General features: G+C 37.4%; 1 protein-coding gene across 4 annotated transcripts in view; it reads left to right on the top strand.

Moving 5' to 3' along the window:
* Positions 1-27,399, top strand: part of plxnb1a (plexin b1a) — a 95,481-nt gene extending 68,082 nt beyond the window's left edge. For 2 of the 4 annotated variants that reach the window (XM_051880088.1, XM_051880087.1), the window contains 28 exons: positions 1,310-1,990; positions 5,221-5,355; positions 5,800-5,922; positions 6,036-6,129; positions 7,183-7,349; positions 9,119-9,270; positions 9,447-9,552; positions 11,568-11,704; positions 12,036-12,215; positions 13,320-13,545; positions 13,648-13,890; positions 14,490-14,666; positions 14,750-14,898; positions 15,541-15,641; positions 15,729-15,946; positions 16,069-16,247; positions 16,368-16,434; positions 19,170-19,316; positions 19,568-19,733; positions 20,709-20,812; positions 20,916-21,000; positions 21,211-21,383; positions 21,468-21,628; positions 21,710-21,857; positions 21,957-22,021; positions 22,118-22,193; positions 23,964-24,038; positions 24,810-27,399. In XM_051880088.1, coding sequence (XP_051736048.1) covers positions 1,310-1,990; positions 5,221-5,355; positions 5,800-5,922; positions 6,036-6,129; positions 7,183-7,349; positions 9,119-9,270; positions 9,447-9,552; positions 11,568-11,704; positions 12,036-12,215; positions 13,320-13,545; positions 13,648-13,890; positions 14,490-14,666; positions 14,750-14,898; positions 15,541-15,641; positions 15,729-15,946; positions 16,069-16,247; positions 16,368-16,434; positions 19,170-19,316; positions 19,568-19,733; positions 20,709-20,812; positions 20,916-21,000; positions 21,211-21,383; positions 21,468-21,628; positions 21,710-21,857; positions 21,957-22,021; positions 22,118-22,193; positions 23,964-24,038; positions 24,810-24,914 — 4,440 coding nt within the window. In that variant the 3' untranslated portion in view covers positions 24,915-27,399. The remainder of the gene's footprint in view (positions 1-1,309; positions 1,991-5,220; positions 5,356-5,799; positions 5,923-6,035; positions 6,130-7,182; positions 7,350-9,118; positions 9,271-9,446; positions 9,553-11,567; positions 11,705-12,035; positions 12,216-13,319; positions 13,546-13,647; positions 13,891-14,489; positions 14,667-14,749; positions 14,899-15,540; positions 15,642-15,728; positions 15,947-16,068; positions 16,248-16,367; positions 16,435-19,169; positions 19,317-19,567; positions 19,734-20,708; positions 20,813-20,915; positions 21,001-21,210; positions 21,384-21,467; positions 21,629-21,709; positions 21,858-21,956; positions 22,022-22,117; positions 22,194-23,963; positions 24,039-24,809) is intronic. The other 2 variants (XM_051880089.1, XM_051880090.1) reach the window with 2 other exon arrangements.

Below are 27,399 nucleotides of genomic sequence, written 5' to 3'. Positions count from 1 at the left end.
AGCCCCAAGAAGCTGTGGTTTACAGTGTATTTATAACAGCTAAGGGGTGTTGTTAGGCATGATGCAGAGCCTAAAACCTTAGCTGTTATAAATTCACTGTAAACCACGGCTTCTCAGGGCTTATTGCTTTTATAAAACGGTTATTCCATATATACTAAGTTGAAAAAAAGCAAATATATGTATATATTAATGCAACTTTCATAAAGTAAAAACACTAAAATCCTTCCTTCCACTGGAAAAAAATAGTCCCTGACCGTGAACAGCAACAGAATGTGTCATCTCATGGAGATCAACTGAAAACAGACTAGGAAAAGTCAGATGGTGGCAAAGACTGTTTGAGTGAGTCAGTCTGTAGCGGCGACTTTTATTTTGAAAGGTTGTGAACACTAGCACTGTCAGTGTCAGGGTATGGGAAAACCCTTAACTGTTAAAAGGACAAGATATCGCAGATGACATTCAAAGCCCCGCCTTCTAAGTAAAAGAGCCAATCGTTGATTAGTAAAGTCATCGCATTGCTGCAGCTGCCGTTAAAAGCTCCGGTTGCTATAGAAACAGGCAGCGTTCTCAGACTCGCGCTCATGACTGCGCATGCGCATTGGCTGGTCTGGCATGAAAAACAAGCTTATTTAAACGCTATTTGAATGTAAGAAACAAGCTTTATGAGACTGTTGTTGTCAGATTACATTGGTGTTTTTAAAAATGAAATTTAATCGTAAGCTTAGTGAACAGTTTTGGAGAATTTGACGTTTCCCCATTTAAAAAGATAGGAGCTGCCCGAGAGGCATTTCAAAGATGGCTGCCGAGTGAAATGACTTGTCTTAAAGGGACTTTGATGGAACAAAGCTATTGACCAATCAGAATCAAGGACTGGAATAAACCGTTTTATAATTTTTAATAAATTATTTAATCAGCATAACAATGTATATGAAAAGTTTAAGTGAAAATACATTTCAGAATGTGTAAGTATTAGATTTGTCCCCATTTTGTTACAAATTTACATAATTGAAGAGTGCAAAAAAATGTTAAATATTTCTTATTCAATTTGTCATTATTTTCTTTTGTTAAAACTTGTATTTCTAGTTTTACTTAAATTGGCTATTTTCAATATGGTCTCAGACTTTCGGATCCCACTGTATGTGTTTTTAGTTCCTTTTGCTTTGAATAACCATTTTTGGTTCATATATGTAACGCTTGTGTGTTTTATGATTTTTGATTAGTTTAATTCAGCATCATTGTTTCGAGTTTATTTCAGTTACCATTTATTTAATTTTTCCCCTCATTCTCTCTGTTGTCCTGTGTTCGTCTAAAGTTCACGCTCCCCACATCTGCTCCTCAAACTATAAAAGACTTTGACGCGTACGCGTATACCACCTCAACACCCACGACAACAACCCTCTCGACCACTGAGGTTCCCATAACAACTGAAGCCATTGTCATGACTACCCCTTCAGTGACCCCTCCCACTACTCCAGAGCCCACTGCCGCCCCCACCACATCTCTGGAAACCACAACCCCACTCACCGATGCACCCACTACCCCCAACCACGTCACAACTTCCTCCATGCGCCCATCCAGTGCCACTACAGAGTCAACCTATACATTCACAGAGGCCAGAACCCTCTCGCAAAATGGCTCTTGGGTGGAGGAGCGCATCCAGGTAGGTTTACTGTCGACACCGACCCCGCAATCATATGAAGAACTTGTGGGACATTCATCACGTGAAGAGGCCGCTGAAGTGACGCTGCCCACATTGAGAGCTGGGGAAGTGGTGACAATGGGGCCGTTGAGTGAAGCGCTGCCCTCATCTTCCTCTGAAGTGGTCACCCTCTCGCAGGCGGAGATGGATATAGATGCCCTTATAGACACGGGCATCCCTGTGTCGTCAGCCAGTGCCCCCTCTGGCGATGGTGAGGCAGGGCCTGATTCATCCGATTTCGCCCTCGCTCCAGACACTGACTACCAGTCCGACTCGGATGACCTTTTCCTCCTGGTGAGTGTGGTTCCTCGGGCGAACTCTGCTCGCATGTTGCACAGCAGAAGCTGGAGGTTGAACGTACCTAAAGCGTGAATTATATGCGTGAATGATGGGATGTATAATTAAACAGATGAAAGCAGTTCTGCTCTATTACTAATTTAACCATAATTATATATTAAAGGCATTTAATGTCTCAACATTAAAGGAATGTTTTGGGTTCATGATGATGTTGATTTGCACAGAAATTCATTTTGACTTATCCATCTGTTAAAAACAAGCAAAAATCTGGTTTATAGAAACTCTCTTACAGGATAGTTCAGCCAAAAAATTAACATTCTATGATCATTTACTCTCCCTCATGTCATCCCAAACCTGCTTGACTTTTGTTCTTCTGCTGAATATGGAAAAATATATTTTGTGAAATGTCTGTGTTTTTTGTCCATACAATGAAAGTCAGTGGGGTCCAAACATGTTGTTTTGGAACCCATTGACTTTTATTGTATGGACAAAAATGCTTTCTTCTTTGAAACATAACAGAAATTAAGTCATACAGAATGACATGAGGGTGAGTAAACGATGACAGAATGTTCATTTTTTGGATGATCTATCCTTTCAAATATGGCTGTATATCAGCACGGCTGTGATTCGGCTGTAAGCCCAAGGCCGCAGAAAGTATTTTTGTCCGTGTTGTTATACAACATGTTGATGGCACAAGTGTGTAAATAAATAAGAACAACAACAGAGTGTCTTTAAAAACCCTCTTTTGTGAGGAACTACATCCTTCCGCCACAGATTCAAATCTCAAGTTGACAGTTTAACAGTTGAGCTCAAGCCTCCGTTACTCATTCTAAAACATCACTTTATAACTAGTAACGAAGGAACGTTGAGTCGCTTCATTGAAACTCATTGTAATATGTAGAGTATTATGAGAGAGAGATTGACTAGGCGTGTGCATTACCTGCATCTAGCTGATATTCTTCAGGTCAATCTTATAGTCATAATCTTAAAATCAGTTTGAATGTCCGCTGAGGAAAGCGATATCTTTGTCCTTTTAACATTTAAGACATTCCCATGACAGCGGCAGTCAATGCATTTGTCAGTTGCGTCTCGTAAGATGTTTAAAGTAAAAACAACGTCCTTGTTTTCTTGTTTCAGTCCATTTCAATATAAATATCTTTGCGACTGACTGCATTATCATAGTTGCCGTATTAATGTATTTTCACTGAAGTCGAAATCACTAACGGACTCTTTCTCAGTACCAAAAAAATATGGCATGTTATTTATATAAAATATTATTTATTGAACAATAATAATAATTCATTTGACAACAATAGCCATTATAACAGTATAAGAAGTAAAATAGGAAATAAACAGAAGCAAACCGTTCGGTCAAACTCACAAAAGCAGCGCTCTAGTTACTACAGGATTTAATTTATGAAACTTAATATAGCCCTTAATCCAAATCTATTAGCTCTGAAACAAGTAGTAGTTTAATAAGACCAAAGATTGCCCGTTTTGATATACCCAAAATGAATTATACCTTATGTTTAACACTATCTACATAAGAGCCAGCAGCAAATTCCCGAACGACTGGCTGAGATGAAGCTGTGGGTACGTGAGCGCTGAACGGTCGTGGCGGTCTGGAGCTCACATCTTTGAAAGCGACGTCTACACAAATTTTTAAATAGGTGCTATGTTTACATATAAATCTCATATCAGAGGTCTAAACAACTATATTCTCATATCTGAGGTCTAAAACTACATTCTGTTACAAAATAACAGTAGTATTTTGAAAAATATGGTGGGTTTGCTCGTCCACTATGACACTCGCTGTGAGAATGCTGACAGCGGAGTGATTCAAACGGTGAAACGGTTCCCGTGGCAATACTGGTAGAATACCACATGGCGGGAAAGACCTCTCAGCCAATCAGATTTGAGAACCAGAAAGAACTGTTGTGTGTGTGTGTGTGTATGTGTGTGTGTGTGTGTGTGTGTGTGTGTGTATATATATATATATATATATATATATATATATATATATATATATATAATTAGTCAAACCAAAAATTATTCATACACTAGATGTAATTTTTTATATTTTTTTACTAGTGGGTAAAAAGCAGGACACTATAGTTCATTTATGTAAGGATAGCAAAATAAAGTAAACTATGACATATTATACCCAAAAATTCTTCATACAGTGGACTACCAGTAAAATTGATTAAAATTTGGAACCAAAAATTATACAGACACTTTGACCTGACCATGTTTTGCTTAAGTAATTGACATAATTAAGATTATTTTTTTCTGACACAGTTTAACTCTGAGATCTTGTCATATTTTATTACCATTTTTTAAACTATAGTGAATAAACTGTAATAATGAATGAAATGTTCAAGGTGTCTGAATAAATTTTGGTTTGACTGTATATATGTGTGCTGTCAAACGATTAATCGCATCCAAAATAAATGTTTAAATGTTTAATATATGTGTGTGTACTGTGTGCAATGTATATATATAAATACACGCACGTGTATTTATTTAAGAAATATTTACATGTATACATGTATATTTATATATTATATTTACATTTTTATATTTAAATTTTAATAAATATACACAATATACACATATATTATGTAAACAAACTTTTATTTTGGATGTAATTAATCATTTGACAGCACTAAATATAATCAACATATTTAAATAAATGGTTTTAAATTTATCCATTGTTTTTATTTTGTTTATATTGTGTGCATTGCTTCATGGAATTGTAGTTCTTTTCCCCATTAAACAACATTAAGTACACTGTTTGACCTTTGACTTTTTCTCCAATTTTTCAATACCTTTTGTGTCAAATCAAACTTTGTAATATGATCACCTTGTAGCTGGTAGTTAGTTCATGGCTTATAATTCTTTAACAAAAACTTTTAAAAAAAATAATAATAATTAAAAAAATCCCTATGGGAAAAATGAATGAATATTTGAATGAACAATGAGTGAACCCAGAACATTTCTTTAATCATTCAATTTAGGTCTGGTGGCTGTTCCCCATTTTTTTTTTTTTTTTTTTTTGTCCATTTTGTTTTTTGTCTAATCTGTCTAACACACTCACTTTTGTTGTGCCGTTATTCAATTTATCATGTGTGCTGCTAAATATAGCAGAAGCTAATATATTCCATGTCTGCTCCTTTAAAAGCAGTGGTGTGTGTAATCAAGTGTATTGTCCATCTGTCTGCGATCAGGAAGAAGAGAGTTTACTGATGAGCAGAGGTTCTCACGCCTGTCCGTGTGTGGAGAGCATCCAGGGCAGCTCTCTTCTACCTGTCAATGTTGAGAGGAAGATCACTCTGGTGGGACGCAACTTACACCTCTATCAGGTGATGCAACGTCTTGAGGCTTGTTGGAGCTTGATAGTCTAGCGCAGTCAGACTGAGACTATGACTATGAGCATAATGTCTGGTTATGCTCACTTAGACAGCAAAGGACTGTCTGATGCAAAACAACCAACTGTCATTTCTTTACAGGATGTTTAGGGGCGAGTAAATCTGAAACTTGCCCACCAAGGCTGCATTTATTTGAGCAAAAATACAGTGAAAACAGTAATATTGTGAAATATTATTACAATTTAAAAGAACTGTTTTCTATTTGAATATATTTTAAAATGTAATTTATTCCTGTGAGGTCAAAGCTGAATTTACTCCAGTCTTCAGTGTCACATGATCCTTCAGAAATCATTCTAATATGATGATTTAAGAAATATATGAAAATAATTAGGCCATAAAAAAGAATATGTCTGTGTTTTTTTTTTTATATATATAAAGGATAAAGATCTTGATTACCAGTGTGTGTTGGTGATTGAGGGCCGGTCGGTGGTGGTGGACGCTTTTGTGGAAGTGGACGACACTCAGCCATCTCTGTTCTTCATTACCTGCCAGCTGCACCAGGTCACAACCCGAATGCGGCTTTATTATATAAAGTGGTCATCAATAACTGTTAGATGCTTGTAAAGCTTTGTTATGGTATTTAAAATGATTGTGATTGCATTTTGGTTTTAAAGTACTCCTACTCTGCTGTCGTGGAGGAATACAGCAGCATGATCTCGGTCAGGAGGAGGGACTCATTCCAGATGGATTACCCAGAGGACCTGCATGGTACGTTACCCATTGTTTGTGTAGGCCGGCTCTTAGCTGTTTTGAATGTGCTGTTCTCTGTTTGGACACGTACACACTGTAAAGTTTCAGGAGTGACAACCACGTTTAAATATAGGAGTGTCCCCTAAATTATTGCTACGTGTGTGTACGGAACACGGCTCACTCCCGAAACTGTGATGATTGACATGTTAAACAATGCTAACAACATGCTGATTCATGATAGCAAAAATCAGGCTACCAACATTGTAAAACATGCCAGCAACGTGCTAATCATGTTAGTCAAAATGTTAAAACATGTTAACATGTTAAATCATGCTAGCAAAATGCTAATTCATGCTAACAATGTGATAGAAACATGCTAATGATGTTAAAATGTTAAAGCATGCTAGCAACATTTTAAATCATGTTAGCAGCATTCTAATTAATACTAGCAACATGATAATCATGCTAACAACATGTTAAATCATGCTAGCAAAATGCTAATTCACGCTAACAACATGATAGCAACACGCTAATAATGTGAACAAAATGCTTAAACATGCTAACAAGTTAAATCATTCTAGCAACGTGTTAAAACATGCTATCAATGTGTTAAATCATGTTAGCAACATGCTAAAACATGTTAACAATGTGTTAAATCATGTTAGTAGAAACATGCTAATTCATTCTAGCAGTGTGCATTTAAGTTATTTTAAACTTTCAGTCAAGGCTTTTTCAAGCCAACATCACCGTTTCTTCACAAACTTTATTCCTCTAGATTTTAATTAATACACTAAATAGTATTCAGCTATTATTTTTTATATTTTATTCAATTTCTGTATAATTTCTTAGTTTCTTTTAAATAGCTGTAAAATGGAAAAAAAAATGCAAAGCGCTGTTTATTTAATTTGTTTCTTATACTTTGGCACTCTGAAACATTCTTCTGTAAATTACTGGACTGTGTGTACAGAACAGGATTAAGCACTAAAAGGTGAACTGACGGTAAAAGGTGAACTTACAGCCGAATTTACCTGCAGTGTGTATGAGACCTTTGTTTCACATGTGTTTTTACAGTGCGGCTGTATAACTGCTCCGTGGGCCGTTCGGACTGCAGCCGCTGTCACACGGCCGATCAGCAGTACGGGTGTGTGTGGTGTGAGGGGTCTCGCTCCAGCTGCGTCTACAAGAGCTCCTGCACCGACCGCATCCAGCAGACCTGCCCTGCACCTCACATACACACGGTGAGGGACACACGCCTTTCCCTCTACTCTTTGTGAGCCATTCACATTTGAGTTAAAGTGATACTTGGCTAAACGGCATTGTAAAACAATTTCAAACCACCTTTTTTAAAATATACATTATCGTCCTTGAAGGAGTGACCCTTGTCCTTTAAATGTGGATATGGTACGGTTTCTCACCCTGAGGGGCCGGCCTTTTCGTGCTGACCCGTGTGTACAATAAATCAGGGCATAACAGATCACAATATTTCAACTGGCGTGATGAACTAGATGACATTTGCGTGCAGTGACTTAATATTTTTACTAAAGAAAACGTGAGTAATGTTGCTAGGGTGTTGTGGTTGGTTGCCATGGTATTGCAATAAGGTTGCTAAGGTGTCCTGTTTGGTAGCTAGGGTTCTGTAGGTGATTGCTAGGTATTAAATTAAATATTTCTATTGAAATAAATTAATACTTTTTTATTTAGCAAGGACGCATTAAATTGATCAAAAGTGACAAAAAAAAATGCTGGGTTAAATATGGACAAACCCAGGGGTTGGGTTAAATGTTTGACCCAACATGCTGGGCAGTTTTATTTAACTCAACGATTGTTTAAAAATTACTATATGGCTGGCTTAAAATGAGCCCAAAATAGGTTAGAAATTAAAAATCAGACACATAATTTCTAGAGGCAACAATAATAATCAAAAGGTGAACATTCATTTATTAATAAGCAGTTTAATAAATGTCTATTGTTTAATTATTATTCATTAAACTTATTAATAAATGATCATTTCCAACATACTTTGGGTTCATTTTAAGCAAGCAATACAGTAATTTGTAAACAATAGTTGGGTTAAATAAAACTACCCAGCAGGTTGGTCAAACATTTAACCCAACCACTGGGTCAAAACAACCCAGTCGCTGGGTCTAAACAACCCAATCGCTGGGTCTAAACAATCCAATCGCTTGGGTTAAAACAACCCAATCGCTGGATCAAAACAACCCAATCGCTGGGTCAAAACAACCCAATCACTTCGGTTAAAACAACCCAATCGCTGGGTCAAAACAACCCAATCGCTTCGGTTAAAACAACCCAATCGCTAGGTCTAAACAACCCAATCGCTTGGGTCAAAACAACCCAATCGCTTCGGTTAAAACAACCCAATTGCTGGGTCAAAACAACCCAATTGCTGGGTCAAAACAACCCAATCGCTTCGGTTAAAACAACCCAATCGCTAGGTCTAAACAACCCAATTGCTGGGTCAAAACAACCCAATTGCTGGGTCAAAACAACCCAATTGCTGGGTCAAAACAACCCAATCGCTTCGGTTAAAACAACCCAATCGCTAGGTCTAAACAACCCAATTGCTGGGTCAAAACAACCCAATCGCTTCGGTTAAAACAACCCAATCGCTAGGTCTAAACAACCCAATTGCTGGGTCAAAACAACCCAATTGCTGGGTCAAAACAACCCAATCGCTTCGGTTAAAACAACCCAATCGCTAGGTCTAAACAACCCAATCGCTGGGTCTAAACAACCCAAACGCTGGGTTGAAACAACCTAATCGCTGTGTTTGTCCATTTTTAACTCAGCTTGGGATATTTTTAACCCAGCATTTTTTAGAGTGAATAAAGACATTTATAATTTTACAAAAGATTTCTTTTGCAAATAAATGCTGTTCTTTTTTTACTTTCTATTCATTAGAGAATTGTGGGAAAAAGGTATCACGGCTTTTTTCCACCTGTTTTATCATTGGGTAGCTTCATTACTCATTTCTGTTTTATCGTAGATTGAGCCTCTTTCTGGTCCAGTGGAGGGCGGCACAGTGGTGACAGTGTCTGGCTCTAATCTGGGTCAGAGAGCTGAAGACATCCAGCATTCAGTCACTGTAGCAGGAGTCCCCTGCACCGTCATCTCCGACAGATACGAGGTGTCCTCCAGGTAAATCAAACTGTATGAACAGGGTGCTGCTGATCTTGAGTGAGGGCATGCTGTGTATTACTAGCTTTTGTTAATGACATTGTATTAATGGCTTCAGGCGATTCAGTTCCACAGTGTGATGAGGAGTATTGACCCACTGCACTGATTAATGGGAGGTCTCTTTCTGTGCCTGTTAGCATTGTTTGTGAGACCACAGCGAGTGCAGGGGAACAGAGCGGGCATGTCTCGGTGCAGGTTAGAGGTGGAGGAATCGGGCAGTCTGCCCAGCGCTTCCGTTACCAGGTAACCATTAATCCATCATGCCACTAAAGGGATAAAAGTGGTTTAGCAAGAAGGAATAATATGCAAGGAATTCATTCAGTGTTTATTAAAGGCAGGGAGGTATTTGATTATTTTAAAACAACATTTTACACTGCCAAAATGAATTTTCTTTAACTGTTTCTGTCTTGTCCTCCTTAAAACTGTATTTTATTTTAAGAGAATTTATGTTTGTTTATTTATCAGTAGTAGATTAATGAAGAAAATTTAATTAGATTTATGCTTCAAACAAGTAAAAAAAATAACTATATAATTATAACAATATAAAATAACAATAATTGTTTTCAGAGAATGTATATTAAGGTTTATTTTTAATTTAAGGAAAAAAATGAAAGGAAATATGCTTCAAACCTGAAAAAAACAAGTGAAGAAAATATTTTAAAAATGTTAAAATATTTTTCATGTATACATCTTATACAGTTTAATAAAGTAAATAAATCTTGTTGATTTTTAGATACTTTTACTTGAAAACCAGACCAAAATATTATGTATTATTTAGGGGCTTTAGTAGGATGAGATCATTGGTATAACACCACACAAATTAAAGGGAGAAAATGAATTACAAAAGAAAAAAACAATTTGCCAATGGAGTAACAAATATAATATTAAAAATATATTTTTAAAAAATGTATAAATCTTATACAATTCAATAGAGCTGTATGATTAATCATTAAAGGATTAGTTCACTTTCAAATGAAAATTAGCCCAAGCTTTACTCACCCTCAAGCTGTCCTAGGTGTATATGACTTTCTTCTTTCTGATGAACACAATCAGAGTTATATTAATAAATATCCTGACGCATCCGAGCTTTATAATGGCAGTGAAAAATATGGATATTTTTCTAAATATGGATATTTTTCTTACACAAACACATAAAAATGCCTTTATTAACCACCCAGAGCCGTGTGGAGTACATTTATGATGGATGGATGCACTTTCTTGAGCTTCATACTCGTTGGTGTCGTTCACTGTCATTATAAAGCTTGGATGCGTCAGGATATTTATTAATATACCCCGATTGTGTTCATCAAAAAGAAGAAAGTCATATATACCTAGGATGGTTTGAGGGTGAGTAAAGCTTGGGGCAATTTTCATTTTAAAGTGAACTAATCCTTTAAAAGATCGGGATCTTGATTCAAACATCCATGCGATCTTATTCCGAAATGACAGTGATTCATCTCTGTCTATTAAAGCTTTGACAAGTACAATAACAGTGAACACTCAGATCTGCGTTGGTGTTGCCGCTGAGCCAGAGACAGGTATGGGTATGAAACGGCTTCGCAAACTTCTTTTCAACCACACAGTATCATTATTTCTGTGGTTACTATAGTTCAAATTATCACAGAAGTACTGGTTTATATTTCAGATATAAACACTGATGTCTACGGTAGCGATCAAAATAGAGTAAATCACCTTTTGAAAGTATCAATTACATTGTTACACCACTAGGTGGCGACGAGTGACTGTTAAAAAATGTATTTGTCATTGAATTATTCATTCAAGAGATTCGTTCAAAAACGCTGATTCATCCAGTAGTGAAACAAGTGAAGTCTTTATGAGTGAGTCATTGAATCATTCATTCAAACAGACTAAAAAAAATGTATTAAATATTTTTAATAAACTGCAGCAATATTTGGTCAGAACCTCTAGTAAATAACAAGTTAGTTAATTTGTTTAGGTATGTATTCAGAATCATGGGAAAATAGTAATCTCTATTTTAATAAAAAAAAATATATATATATATATCTATATATATATATATATATATCTATACATATCATGATTCTCAATTTATCCAGAATCGTGCAGCTCTACTAAATATATCTTATTTTAAAGATTTTTAAATATTTTTACTGGAAAGACCAAAAATATAATGTATTATTCAGGTGCTTTAATAGGATGAGATGATTGTTAAAGCAGCACATGTATAAGGCAGTGTTTTCTGAAGTGTATGCGTGTTCTGTTTTTCTAAACTCAAGGACCCAATGTTATTGGGAGTGTCTCCTCTGAAAGGCCCAATGTCAGGCGGCACATCACTCACCATCACGGGACGGAACCTTCTGACGGGCCGTGCCAGTGAGATCAGCATCCTGATTGGTGGCGTCCCATGTCACATGTAAGTAGAGCATCGTCCTCTACAGCAGTCCAGTCAGACAGAAGTCATCAGTAAATCTCATTATGATATCATCTCAACCACACACACACACACACATGTTATCTACAACTGATATCATGTCAGCTGATTATGTCATATATAATTAATCACCCTGATTTTAAAGATGTTGCTTGATGTAGTCTGGTGATAGATCCAAAACAATGAGTTATGTCTTAAATATATCAATTCATAAATCTAATATACTCCCTAAATTTCACAGGATTTATTCCTGTTCATACTTAGTAACAATACATTAGATTGATCAGTTTTAATGCAGTCTGTGTCTTAACAGTTCTCCCGAGCAGTACAACAACGAACATGTTGAATGTGTGACTGGGGCGAGTAACAGAACCAGAGAGAGTGGCGTTACAGTGCGGTTTGGTAGAGCTGAGCGCCATCTACAGGAAGTGCGCTATCATTACACCCCAGACCCCAATGTGACCCATGCTGCTCCCTCCAAAAGCTTCCTCAGGTAAGGAACATATTTTTACAACTCTAAAGAACTTTTGTTGTTGTTGTTAAGACTTGTTTTTGAGATAATATATGGCAATGTCTATTTTTCATTAGTGAATTAAAGAACATTTTGTTAAATTTAGTATTAAAAAAAAAACATTTTGCCAATGCAGTGAGAAAAATATTTATATAGTCTTATACAATTCAGTATAATTAATTTATCTCTTTTTAAAGATTTGTATTTTATTTTATTATTTTACTTCCATTTTCCAAACTGCTTGTCCTACACTCTTAAGAATAAAGTTTTAAAAAAGGGTTTTTTTCACAGCAATGGCATAGAAGAACCATTTTTGGTTCCTCAAAGAACTCCTCAATGAACATTTCTTAAAAGAACCATGTTTTTTTTAGTGTGAAGAACATTACAATATTCCAAAGAACCTTTTTCCACTATAAAGAACCTTTTGTGCAATTGAAAGGTTCCATGGATGTCAAAAGTTCTTCATGGAACCATAAATGCCTATAAATGTTATATAAATGTTATTTTAAGAGTGTATGCCATGGGAATGCTGGAGCCTATTTTAGCTTATTTAAATAAAAATGTTTCAAAAGCTTCCCATGTAAGGAATGTGATATATTTAGATAACTCTAAAATACCTATGCTTTTTTAAATTTTATTTTATTTTATTTATTTATTATATATTTTATTTTGTAATTTCATTTTATGTTTATAAAGTTAAATAAGAAATTAAGACTTGGCAAGTAGGGCCTATTTATGTCATTTACGTAAGCTGTTATGTGATTATATATTTATCTGTCAAATGTCAGAAAATTTCTATAAATTGTCTTTTTGGACTGGGGTGTTCTCAAAATTAGTAACTTATATAACTTTAAACAATCCTTTTTATTTCAAAAGCTCAATAAAAATAAGATTTCACATATTAAAAACCCTTTATTGTAATTTACAGAAGAGTTGTTGGTAGATATTATGGTTATTTTAGACACGCACACCTATTGACAAATGAATGTTATTTTTCCCATCAGTGATTTGGAAATAAACAATGTGTTATTATTATTAGTCGGCATACATAATACCCAACTCATTAATCATGTGTGTTTGTGTAAGCGGGGGCCGTATCATTCGAGTGTCTGGCCAGCATCTGGACGTGGTCCAGGAGCCCCGTATCCGTGTGACCCTGACCCCTCTGGAGCCACACTCTCAGAAGAGGAAGAAGAAGAAGAAGAGGAGGAGTGCGAATCACAGTCTTCTCAGAAGGGAGCGGAGGATCGTCCCAGAGCCGAACTGCCCTGAAGATAGTCTCTGTGTCGTCAAACAGGTAGAGTTCACACAAGTGAGTCTGCGCTTGTGCCTTATATTAACAAAATGACCGGTATTCACATGTCAGTTATTAATATTTTTCCACCTTGTTTCTTCATGTCCTGTTCTTGATCAGGTGGAGGAGCGGTGCACAGTGAACAGCTCAACTCTGATCCTGTGTCCCACTCCGGAGGTGGAGCCCGAGGCCCTGCGTGCTGCCGTCAGTGTGCATTTCCTCCTGGATAACCTCCACTTCGAGTTTGAGGCGGTCAGCGGCAGCCCCTTCAGTTATGAGCCCAATCCCGTCCTTCACACCCTTAATCAACACGACCCCAGCAAGCCCTTCCGCCACAAACCCGGCAGCATCATCTCTGTGGAGGTCAGTCTCTTCTTATCTGTGTAATATTCTAGTTTTCAAAGCCATATTATATTATATTACTTTAATAAAATAATGTTTTTATATTTAATAAAATAAAATAAAATTAATTCATTAATTGTTAATTATTAAATTAATTATTACCATGTTCTATGAAAAAGTTCCAAATCTCAAAACTTCCTCACCAGCACAAGTATTATATTATATTATATTATATTACAGTAAAACCATAATATTTTGTTTTCTTTCTTTAGTTACAAAAAGGTAATTTAATACAATTAATTATTACCATTTGCTATGAAAAAACACAGCATTTATAACTCAAAATTATTTTTAATTATTTTATTTTATTTTATTTTATTTTATTAAAACCATGTCTACATACAATCCTGTATTAAATACATTTTAAATTAAGGTTAATTTAATAGAATTTATTTTGAAAAAAAGGATTGCATTGTGCTATAAAAACATGCTGTAACACTTGAATGGAGTCACTTCTCACCTTGTACTAATGCACAGCAGATTGTTTTGTTATTTACACACTTGAATGGCCCATGTAGTGCACACAAATAGCAAGCGCTTTGTCTGAATTTGGATTCTAGGGGGAGAATCTGGACCTGGCTATGTCTAAGGAGGAGGTGGTTGCTGTGATTGGTGATGGAGAATGTGCTGTGAAGACTCTAACCAGAAATCACCTATACTGTGAGCCTCCGACACAGCAGCCATCAGTGGCAGCGTCCAAGAAACGAGAGGCCACCGACACGCTTCCAGAGTTCACTGTACGCCAGCTTATATCTGAACCGGTTATGGTTTTGTCATGTTTCCTAGTAATAATAGCTTTTCATATTGTGTGTTTGTGTAGGTGAGAATGGGGAATCTGAACTTTTCTCTGGGCCGGGTGCAGTATGATTCTCAGGGCCCAGCTGCCTTCCCTCTAGAGGCCCAGGTGGGAGTCGGGGTGGGAGCCTCCATCGTGGCTCTTATCGTGCTGGTTATCGTACTCATATACAGGTATCATGTACCACTTACTGATGTTAGACATGCAGTAGTGGCCAAAAAGTTATGTCCGGCCTAGGAATATTGACATCTTCACCCTTTATTCAAATATTATGAAAAAAAAAAAAATGTTAAAAGATTTTCTAAGCATATTGCATAGTTGTGCTTGGGGTCATTTGTTTTATTTGTGATAACGCAGACATAAGTTTTGGCCAGGCTGTCATACAAATAAATTATGAACACATGCAAAAATGAGAGAACCAACGAAATATTAATAACTGATTATGTTGTAGTCAGTGTATGCTTTTTCATGTGTGCATTTTGTTTTTCTATGCTATTTCTTTTATAGAAATAGCATAGAAAAACAAAATTCTTTTATTTTTATTTTTTATTTTATTTTATTTTTTTATTTATTTTTTTTCACTCATATTATATTATATTATATTATATTATATTATATTATATTAAAACCTATCTAAATATAATACCTGCCTAGATTTCTTTCTTTACAATAAAGAGTAATATATATAATTAATTATAATTAATATATATATATATATATATATATATATATATATATATATATAAAATATATATGTGTGTGTGTGTGTGTGTATATGTATGAATTTAATATGTATCTGTGTGTGTGTTTAACAGGAGGAAAAGCAAGCAAGCACTAAGAGACTATAAAAAAGTCCAGATCCAACTGGAGAATTTGGAAACGAGTGTCCGAGACCGCTGTAAAAAGGAATTCACAGGTCAGACGCTCCCACACAAACATCAGCCAGACTGCCTACGTGCTTGAAATCCCTTATGATAATAAACTGTGTGTGTATTATGTGCAGATCTGATGACTGAGATGATGGATGTGTCCAGTGATCTCATGGGATCTGGGATTCCATTCCTGGATTATCGTAAATACTCTGAGAGGATTTTCTTCCCGGGTCACCGCGAGTCTCCGCTGAGGCGGGACCTTGACGTACCCGCCTGTCGCCGGGCCACAGTGGAGCAAGGCCTGGTTCAGCTCTCGAACCTGCTCAACAGCAAACTGTTCCTCACCAAGGTGGGGTTTCCGTAAACCTGTGAGAAAGAATTATTCAAACAACCAAACTAGATTATATGAACCATTAAGGTTTTAAGGTTGGGTGTGTCCTCGTCTCACATACATCATACTTTTCCCTACAGTTCATTCACACTCTGGAAGCCCAGCGAACCTTCTCTCCAAGGGACAGGGCATATGTGGCCTCCCTCCTCACGGTGGCGCTGCACGGCAAGCTGGAGTATTTCACAGACATCCTAAAAACTCTGCTTAGTCACCTGGTGGAGCAGTACACCACTAAAAACCCCAAACTCATGCTGCGCAGGTCAGTAGTGATGCATGCCATTGAATCCCCAATACTGAATCACATGAACAGGATGTGGATCTTTTAAACTGATGATTGTGGCACTATTGATTCTCAGTGGAAATCTCTCATCTGTTGTAGGACTGAGTCTGTGGTGGAGAAGCTGTTGACTAACTGGATGTCCATTTGCCTTTACACCTTCCTCAGGGTGAGTGGTGCTTGTTTTGCTTCGGGTTTGGGTCACAAGGGCCCAGTAAGAAATACAAAGAGCTGGATGAGAGAGAATGTAAAACAGAGGAAGACGTGCCAGTGATTGTAATTAAATGGTTAGTTCACCCAAAAATTCGGTCATTAATTACTCACTCTTGTGTCGTTCCACATTTGTAAGACCTTGGTTTATCTTCGGAACACAAATGAAGATCTTTTTAATGAAATATGAGAGGTTTCTATCCCTCAATAGAGATCCAACACAACTACCACTTTCAAGGTCCAGAAAGGTAGGAAAGACATCATTAAAGTACTCCATGTGCACTCATAAAATTGAGGTTAAGCCACTGTAGTCACATTACTTTAATGATGTCTTTCCTACCTTTCTGGACCTTGGAGTGGTAGTTGTGTTTCTGGAGAGACAGAAACCTCTCAGACTTCATCAAAAATATCTTAATTTGTGTTCTGAAGATGAAGTCTTATGGGTGTGAAACGACATGAGGGTGAGTAATTAATGACAGAATTTTCATTTTTAGGTGAACTGTTTAAATATGTAACTAGTCCATAGAAAAAGTAACTTGAATTTAAGATTAATAAAATAAATGGTGTCCCCTCAAAATAACTCAACACACAGCCATTAATGTCTAAACTGCTGGCCAAGTGAAAATGTCCAAATTGGGCCCAAAGTGTCAATATTTTGTGTGGCCACCATTATTTTCCAGCACTGCCTTAACCCTCTTGGGCATGGAGTTCACCAGAGCTTCACAGGTTGCCACTGGAGTCCTCTTCCACTCCTCCATGACGACATCACGGAGCTGGTGGATGTTAGAGACCTTGCGCTCCTCCACCTTCCGTTTGAGAATGCCCCACAGATGCTCAATAGGGTTTAGGTCTGGAGACATTCTTTAGCAAGGCAGTGGTCGTCTTGGAGGTGTGTTTGGGATCGTTATCATGTTGGAATACTGCCCTGCGGGCCAGTCTCCGAAGGGAGGGGATCATGCTCAGCTTCAGTATGTCACAGTACATGTTGGCATTCATGGTTCCCTCAATGAACTGTAGCTCCCCAGTGCCAGCAGCACTTATGCAGCCCCAGACCATGACACTCCCACCACCATGCTTGACTGTAGGCAAGACACACTTGTCTATGTACTCCTCACCTGGTAGCCGCCACACACGCTTGACACCATCTGAACCCAATAAGTTTATCTTGGTCTCATCAGACCACAGGACATGGTTCCAGTAATCCATGTCCTTAGACTGCTTGTCTTCAGCAAACTGTTTGCGGGCTTTCTTGTGCATCATCTTTAGAAGAGGCTTCCTTCTGGGACGACAGCCATGCAGACCAATTTGATGCAGTATGCGGCGTATGGTCTGAGCACTGACAGGCTGACCCCCCACCCCTTCAACCTCTGCAGCAATGCTGGCAGCACTCATACGTCTATTTCCCAAACACAACCTCTGGATATGACGCTGAGCATGTGCGGTCAACTTCTTTGGTCGACCATGGCAAGGCCTGTTCTGAGTGGAACCTGTCCTGTTAAACCGCTGTATGGTCTTGGCCACCGTGCTGCAGCTCAGTTTTCTTTATGTAGAGCAATAATTCTTTTTTTCAGATCCTCAGAGAGTTCTTTGCCATTAGGTGCCATGTTGAACTTCCAGTGACCAGTATGAGAGAGTGAGAGCAATAACACCAAATTTAACACACCTGCTCCCCATTCACACCTCAGACCTTGTAACACTAACGAGTCACATGACACCGGGGAGAGAAAATGGCTAATTGGGCCCAATTTGGACATTTTCACTTAGGGGTATACTTACTTTTGTGACCAGCGGTTTAGACTTTAATGGCTGTGTGTTGAGTTATTTTGAGGGGACAGCAAATGTGCACTGTTAAACAAGCTGTACACTCACTACTTTACATTGTACCAAAGTGTCATTTCTTCAGTGTTGTCACATGAAAAGATATAATAAAATATTTAGAAAAATGTGAGGGGTGTACTCACTTCTGTGAGATACTGTATATATATATAAATGTTGTTACAGTGTTATGAATAGGCTTTTGAAAAGAAGGTCATCTTTAACCCTATAAATCCTACTGTATCATATTTGATACATACATTTCTAAGTCCTGTTGTATCTGATTTATAGTTTCTACTTTTTCAGCAAGCAAAAGTATAATTCTACAAACATCTACCTTCAGGTTGTGGTTCACATGGCTTTTAACTGTGAAATCCTTGCTGATTTTCATAAAGTAAATGTAAAAATAACATTTATATTGTTAGTAATATTTCAAGATGAACATTTAGTGCATTGAAGCAACTTAGATTTACTTTATCCATAAATACGTTTTTAGAAATATCACAAACATCACTCAAATGTGAGTATCAAATATAATACATCAGCCTTTTGAGGAACCTTTATTTGTTCATCTTCATCTCTGTCATCATTATATTGCATTGCATTATACATTTTGCCCCTTGCAAGTAAAACTATAGAGCTTTGATCATGTCATCTTTCTAAGACATATTATTGGGAGATATAGAATGACAACTGATATTTATATGCATTTTATGTAAGTAGTTTGCTATTGGCAGAATTTCGTCTTACCTTTTGCACCAGATTGCATATTTTTGCTCAGTTTGGTAAAATAAAATAAACTGAAAATTAATATTTCATGTTTCACATCCGTGTACTGATGCATTGAGTAAGCGTCCATGTTTCTTTGTCCTGTGGCAGGATACAGCAGGTGAGTCGTTCTACATGCTGTTCAGAGCCATAAAGCACCAGGTGGATAAAGGCCCAGTGGACGCTGTTACAGGCAAAGCCAAATACACACTCAACGACAACCGACTGCTGCGGGAAGACGTGGAGTACCGCACTCTGGTGAGACACACACACTCTACATAGAGTTTGAGACAGAAATGAACTTTATTTGAAAGTGTCGTGTATTATCTAAGCTTTTATGAAAAAGGTTAATATTTTATAGTTTCTTTATTCATGTTTTTGCTCAATGGTACATTCAAACATTATGTATAATGTGACGGAATCCTAAAAGAGATTAAGGACATTTTTCATGAGCAGTAAAATGTGGAACTTTAAAGCAAACAACTGCTTTTAAACCTGTTGTTCCATAGACTCTAAATGTTCTGGTGACCAGTGGAGGTGCTGGTGAGTCTCAGACGGTCCCCACCAAGGTTCTGGATTGTGACACCATCACACAAGTAAAGGAGAAGATTCTGGAGCAGACATGTAAGGGCATGTCATGGTCCCAAAGACCCTCCGCAGACTCTGTGCATCTGGGTAAGAGTGTGTTGAGCTGATATAATGTTTAAAAACCAAACCAATCGTTAAAAGAAATTACTAAATGTATTACTTAAATAAAATACTTAAAGGGTTAGATCACCCAAAAATGAAAATTCTGTCATTAATTACTCACCCTCATGTCGTTTCACACCCGCAAGACCTTCATTCATCTTCAGAACACAAATTAAGATATTTTTGATGAAATCTGAGAGCTTTCTGTCCCTGTATAGACAGCTACGCAACTACCACTGACGCTTCAAAATGTCCATAAAGAGATTGTAAAACTACTCCATATGAACTGAGCGGTTTAGTCAAAATTTTCTGAAGAGACTCTATCGCTTTATATGATGAACAGATTGAATTTAGGCTTTTATTCACATATAAACATTCATCAACTCACATCAGTTGTGGTAAACTGAAGCTCAAGCAAGTTTGCTTGACGTGCGACAACCAATGAGGTTCTTTCTCGTATTATGCAGCACGTTTGAGCTTCTGGAAGAGGTTCGTTCTCGTGCGTCATTCAGGTTCAGTTTAGATTCTGTTTATGTTCGCTGATCAATGTTTATATGTGATTAATGCCTAAATTCAATCTGTTCATCATATAAAGCGATCGAGTCTCTTCAGAAAATTTGGACTAAACCGCTCAATTCATATGGATTAGTTTTACGATCTCTTTCTGAACTTTTTGAAGCGTCAAAGTTTTAGTTGCATGGCTGTCAATGGAGGGACAGACATCTCTCAGATTTCATCAAAAATATCTTAATTTGTGTTCTGAAGATGAACAAAAGTCTTACATGTTTGGAACGACATGAAGGTGAATAATTAATGACTGAATTTTCATTTTGGGGTCAACTAACCTTTCAAAAATTAATAAAACAATAAAATAATATTTATTTTATTTAATAATAAATATTTACTTTATCTAAATAATATAATGAAAGCCTGCAATTCCTGTAATCCTGTGTTTTATAGAGTGGAGGGCGGGAATGGCTGGTCATCTAATCTTGTCGGATCAGGACTTGACGTCAGTGGTTCAGGGATCCTGGAAACGCCTCAACACTTTACAGCACTACAAGGTCTCTCAAGCTGTTACTCAATCTAATGACTTCATTTTGTGGAGTAAAATTTCACATGCTGATTTTTTGTGAGCCATTGTTGATTTGTAAGTGTCTCCTGCAGGTCCCAGATGGTGCCACAGTAACACTGGTGTCACGACAATCCAAGCAAATCCACCATGACAGCCATGACTACATACCTGGAGAGAGTGAGTTTCCTTGTTTTTCAGCACAACGTGGAGTTTAGTTTTTTCACTACTTCCGAAAAACATCACAACTTACCACGTTAAAGCTAGGGTGTGCAGTTTTGTATAGGATAGCAAATAGCAAGCTAGCTTTGAAAGCAGAAAATTAGATAAGAAGATCCCACCCTCCTTTCAGAGCGCTCTCCAAAGCCAATGCTTTCTGTCCTCTCTCAGAGACCCCGATGTTGGAGGATGGAGATGAAGGAGGAGTGAAGCAGTGGCACCTGGTGAAGGCCAACGAGGAGTCGGAGCTACCCAAGCACAGACGGGGCAGTCTGAGAGACAAAGAGCGTGAGAGAGCCAAGGCGATCCCAGAGATCTACCTCACACGCCTGCTGTCTGTGAAGGTACCACATACAGACGCCACAGAGTCAGAGTGAACTGGGAATAGGGCAGATGGAGCATTGCATCACTTGTACTGTGTGTTTTAGGGGACACTGCAGAAGTTTGTGGACGATCTGTTCACTGTGATTCTGAGCACCAGTCGGCCGGTTCCTCTGGCTGTGAAATATTTCTTTGATCTGTTGGATGACCAGGCCACACAGCACAACATTACAGACCCAGAGACAATCCACATATGGAAAACAAACAGGTTTGTAAAGAATTCCTTGTTATATTTTAGGATGAGCAAAGAATTATGGGTCACATCTTGTATTTTGTTTTTGTTTTTTAGCTTGCCGCTGAGATTCTGGATCAATATCCTGAAGAACCCTCAGTTCATCTTCGATGTTCAGGCCTCTGACAATGTAGATGCAGTGCTGTCAGTCATTGCTCAGACCTTCATGGACTCCTGCACTATAGCCGACCACAAACTGGGCAGGGTAAGCCAATCAAAATGGCGTAGGACAAGATGGATTGTGGGAAGAAGCCTGATAGAAAGACCAGCTGCTAATGACTTTGGTTCTGTCTTGTACATACAGGATTCCCCAATCAACAAGCTCCTGTACGCTCGAGACATCCCACGATACAAACAAATGGTGGAGAGGTGAGTGTTTCATTTGTGCAATTAAATGCTTAATTCATGTATAGTGGCATTACTTTGCATAAATGCACTCATACTTTGATGACTGTGTTTCATTAGGTATTATTCAGACATAAGACAGACCATCTCTGTCAGTGACCAGGAGATGAACTCTTCTCTAGCTGAACTCTCTAGGGTGAGTTGTGCGATATTCACCTCCTTTGTGATACTCAGGTTATTATATTTGCCATTTGTGAGTGTTGTGATGATCTGTAAAGATGGGAATGTTTAAAAGGGAACCTATTATTCAGAGTCTTGATTTTGTTTTTGGGCTCTACTAGAATAGGTCTTCATGCTTAAATGGTCAAAAAACACATTATTTTTTCACATATTTGACATTGTTGCAGCACCTCTCTTCCCAGTCTGTCAGTAATGCTCTGTTTAGTTCCTGCATCTTTGAAGCCCCTCCTTCCAAAAAGCGTAATGTGCTCTGATTGGTCAGCTGGACCAGTGTGTTGTGATTGGTCAACAACTCAGAGCATGTTTTGGAAATGTCACATCCCTTGCCGTAACCTGCGAGTTTCAACACACTATTAACGCAACTCAACCAGACCACGCCTCCTTTATTTTGCATATGTCTTGGGCGGGAATTATTTAAATGAGAAATATTGTGACTTGTTCATTCAGGGAAGAAAACTCAAGACTACAATGGAGGCGTTTCAGGGAGTTCAGAAACTGTGCGCACTGATATAGAGAATAACTTTCTTTGGAGTGAACTTTGTGCTTTGTAATTTTTCAGACCTTTCTTTATGCTCAGCAACATTGCACACTAAAGAGAGTTGAAAATGTAAAAAAGCATAATAGGACCCCTTTAAGATTAAGTTTATGTATGAATCCTTAAGTCAAACACTAAAAAATACATATTTCCGATTTAATTTCTGTGTAAAATGTCTGCCATTTTGAATTATCTAAAAAAGCTACTATTTTAACTAGTGGATTGATATCTGCTAAATGCAAAGTTCAAATTTAACGAAACTTGAAAAACATAAATGTAAAATCTTGACAGGAACTTGATAATGGTGTTAAAGGGGTCCTTGATTATGATTTCACTTTTTTAACTTTAGTGTCTAATGTTGCTGTTTGAGCATAAACAACGTCTGCAAAGTTACGACGCTCAAAGTTCAATGCAAAGAGAGAGATTTTCTTTTACAGAAATCAGTTTTTAAGGACTACAACACTTGGCTGGTAGGGACTACAATGAGCTTCTTCCCGGGTTAGTGACATCACTAACTCTAAAATTTACATAAACCCCGCCTCCAAGAACACGCAACAAAGGGGACAAGGCCATGTTGGGCTGCTTTAGAGAAGAGGAAGAGTTGTTGTAGTAGAGTGTTGTTACCATGCCGTCATTTTACGCCGGACTGCTACACAAACGAGGGTCAATTCAACGCTGGATTTGCACAAAAGATTAACATGACGGCACATGCTAATTGATGAGTTGAATCAACTCCACAGCAACTACATAAATTTATCCACTAACCATTCAGAAACGTCCAGTTTCATTCTAAAAGTTGTAACTTCTTCCTGAGTCTCTCCATCAGTGTCGACTCCGGCTTGAACAATGTAAGGCTGAACACCGTTACTGACAATCCTCATTTTGGCTGCGTGAGATTCTCCAGCTTTGTTGTTGTTGAGCAACCTGAAGCACGAGCTGTTAAAGCTCCGCCCTCTTCTGGAAAGGGGGCTGGGAGCAGCAGCTCATTTGCATTTAATGGGACACACAAAAACGGCGTTTTTTTGCTCACACCCAAATAGGGGCAAATTTTACAAGCTATAAAAAAATGATCTGTGGGGTATTTTGAGCTGAAACTTCACAGACACATTCTGGGGACACCAGAGACTTTTACATCTTATAAAAGGGGCATTATTGAATAATAGATGACTATCTGCTGTGCTTCCCTTGCAGAACTATTCTAACGAAGTTAATCATCTAGTGGCATTGCATGAGTTGTACAAGTATATCAACAAATACTATGATCAGGTGAGACTTTCAGTCTATTCCTCTATGCTTTGGGTGCTTTTATCCTTCAGATGAGTTATTAATATTTTTATGCTATGGTGTGAATAGTGATGAGGGCCTTCACAGCACGTTCTTGTCATACTCTCATGCTTTGGCACATGTGTTTAGCAGTAGCAAAGCAACCTAGTAACAAAAACAATGAAAGATGACAAAAATAGACTTGTTGTAAACATCTCCTGCCTTACTGCTCCACATGTTTACAAGTAGAGTAGTTTTTGCCTGTAGGCATAAAATTTATCAGCAGGAATCAAAGTTTTTCTTGACCTTTTGAGGCTAAAGAGTTTGTTGTACTATGAACACAGTCACATTAAGTCACTTGACAAAGACATTTTCTTCAAACTAAACTGTAAAAGCTTGTTTTCTACCTTCACAACTTTAAGATGTCAGACAGATGGATATAAAGTATGTTTTACAAAAAAATACTATTTCAGTCTTTCTACTTCAAAATTTGGGAAATTTACTAGCAGTTTCTGAGTGAAAATTGTTTCCTAGCTAAATCCTACACCGCATTTTTTTTTCAGTGTAGCACCTACCGCTCTGCAGATCTCAACATTAAGCTTAATTAACATTAGAAATGGACCTCAGGCGAAAAACAGCAGTGAAAAATTGTATACCTTTTTACATTGTCTGAAACTAAACAGCCAACTTAGAGCTAGCGTGATGATTCAGACATCAGGATATAAGAAGACCCCCCATCCTCTTCATGTCTAAAACATTGTTTTGTCTCTTCAGATCATCACAGCTTTAGAGGAGGACTCCACAGCTCAAAAGATGCAGCTGGGATACAGGCTCCAACAGATCGCTGCAGCTGTGGAGAATAAAGTCACTGACCTTTGACCTGTAACCTCGGACAGACACTTGAAAAGACTGTAAAAGAGACAGCCAATGACAGAGAGAGACCAGAGACCTTGCCAAAAGGCATGAACTCTTACTTCCTGAAGCATCCAGAGCACTAAGGAGAACAGAGGATATTTGAGATGGATCGTTATGAATAAAGACAGCATTCTCAGATTCAAGAAGCGTGAATTTCTCCTAGAGAGTTATACGTACACTATTGCTGGTCTATAGCTGCTCTCTGCCTCTCTGCTTACACTAAGAGTCTTTGTTACATCTGCACAGCCGTCACTCGCCAACACGCTACAGTGCCTGTGAAACTACTGTTGTTGTTGGAGCATTTCTGAGAGAAGTCCTTTATCTGATGCGCTAGTCCTCCAGGGATTTCTGCATTGCCATGTGCGGCCCCAAGCTCAGAATGCATGTCGAACATGCTTGAGCGCCACCTTTCCTGTATTTAAAAAAGAAGTCTTACTGTTTGGCGAGTTCTTGGGAAACTACTAACTCATGCATTTGGTGTGATGTGCTTTATGTTGCAACCCATGTCTTAAAAGCGAAGGATGGCTTCTAAGGACAACTAAATAATAATTTTTTTTTTTTTCTCCAGTACTCCCATATACCTTATGTTTGTTCGGAATTTTTATTTTTTTTTTTTTTTACATGAAAAACACTGGTTTAAGGGACCTCACCTTAACGGGCCATTTGAGATGTTTTCATGTGGCATAGACAACAGTATTATATACATTAACATGCATGGATACTCACCGTGAATTCAGAGATTTTAGGTTGGCACATGCATGTCGCGTGTGCATTTTATTGTCGATTATGCTTATGTAAATGGCAGTTTAACCCGATTAACACACTTGATTTAGGTAAATAGGTTTCATGTAACATTCACAATGCTCAGTTGTACATTTGTTCATAGTCATTAAGGTTTGTTTCTTCAGTGTTAAAGTGTGCTTTTCGATGTTTTAGGTTGGCTTTCAGTAAAAAATAAAATAAAAAAAAGTTTCCGTGCCTGTCCCAAATGTGTATATCTGCGGTACATCCCTGCACACTTGGCTGAAGTAGTTACGACAGAAGTATTTAATTTATGCTCTTTTTTTTTTCTTGTTTTTTTTTTTTTTTTTTTTTTTTTTTTTTTTTGTGCAGTCATGGCCATCCTTTCAAACTTTATATCTCACAATTCGGACTTTATAACTTGAAATTGCAAGTGTATATCTTACAGTTCTGAGAAATAAAGTTGGACTTATGAGACTTATGAGATATAAACTCCTAATTCTGACTTTCTTCTTGCAATTGTGACTTTATTTCTCAGAATTGCAACTTTATTTCTCAGAATTGCGGCTTTATATCTCGCAATTGGGACTTTATAACTTGCTATTGCGAGTGTTTATCTCACAATTCTGAGAATAAAGTCGGAATTATGAGATGTAAACTCACAATTCTGACTTTTTTCTTGCAATTGCGAGTTGATATCTCAATTATAACTTTATTTCTCAGAATTGCAACTTTATTTCTCTGAATTTTCGACTGTTCCTCGCAATTGGGACTTTATAACTTGGAATTGTGAAAGTATATTTCAATTATGCAATTCTGAGAAATAAAGTCGGAATTATGAGATATAATCTCGTAATTCTGAAAAATAAAGTCAGAATTATGAGACATAATCTCGCAATTCTGACTTTTTTCTTGCAGTTGTGACTTTATTTCTCAGAATTGCAACTTTATTTCTCAGAATTGCAACTTTATTTCTCAGAATTGCAGCGTTATATCTCGCAATTGGGACTTTATAACTCGCAATTGCGAATGTATATCTCACAATTTTGAGGAAAAAAGTCAGAATTGCGAAATGTAAACTCGCAATTGGTAGAAAAAATTCAGAATTTTGGGATAAATTGCCACACTCTTAATGCTTGATTTGTTTTGGCGATCAGATCATGACTAACATAAATTAGCTTTTTTTTATTGTACATTTTCTGAACACTGAATGCACATTTTAAGGTGAACTAAATTCAGCTGCTGCGATAACTGTCGTACAGTGTATTGCTTGCACGTTTTACGTTCTTATTGACTTTTATGTATTTATTTATTTATTTTGTGTTCGATTGATGTACAGACCAAGTTTCATAATTATGATCCACCCCCAAATTAAAAATTAACTTTTTTTTATCTTGTAATCTACAGCGAACTGACTTCAGTTGTCAGTGTTTGTTCAGATCTCTTCATGCAGATGTACTGGTCTTATTTTTGCTGTAGTTCACTGTTTTGCTTGGTGTTTTATACGTATGTGTGGCTGTGATACACTATAGATTATTTTGTAAGTCTTGCACAGGATGCGTTGGCCTGTTTGAAGCGAATTGTAAATTCTTTCTACCATCTGTTGTTCTTTTACCTGTGCATTTCTATTGTAAATAAAATGTTGCTATAACTCATAAAATGTTTCAGAAGTTGTCAGCTGTTCTGTAATAAACTGTTCAGAAAATTA

This window comes from Ctenopharyngodon idella, chromosome 22 (assembly GCF_019924925.1).
Source record: "Ctenopharyngodon idella isolate HZGC_01 chromosome 22, HZGC01, whole genome shotgun sequence".
Lineage (NCBI taxonomy): Eukaryota > Metazoa > Chordata > Actinopteri > Cypriniformes > Xenocyprididae > Ctenopharyngodon > Ctenopharyngodon idella.
This window is presented reverse-complemented; position numbering and strand designations above follow the sequence as displayed.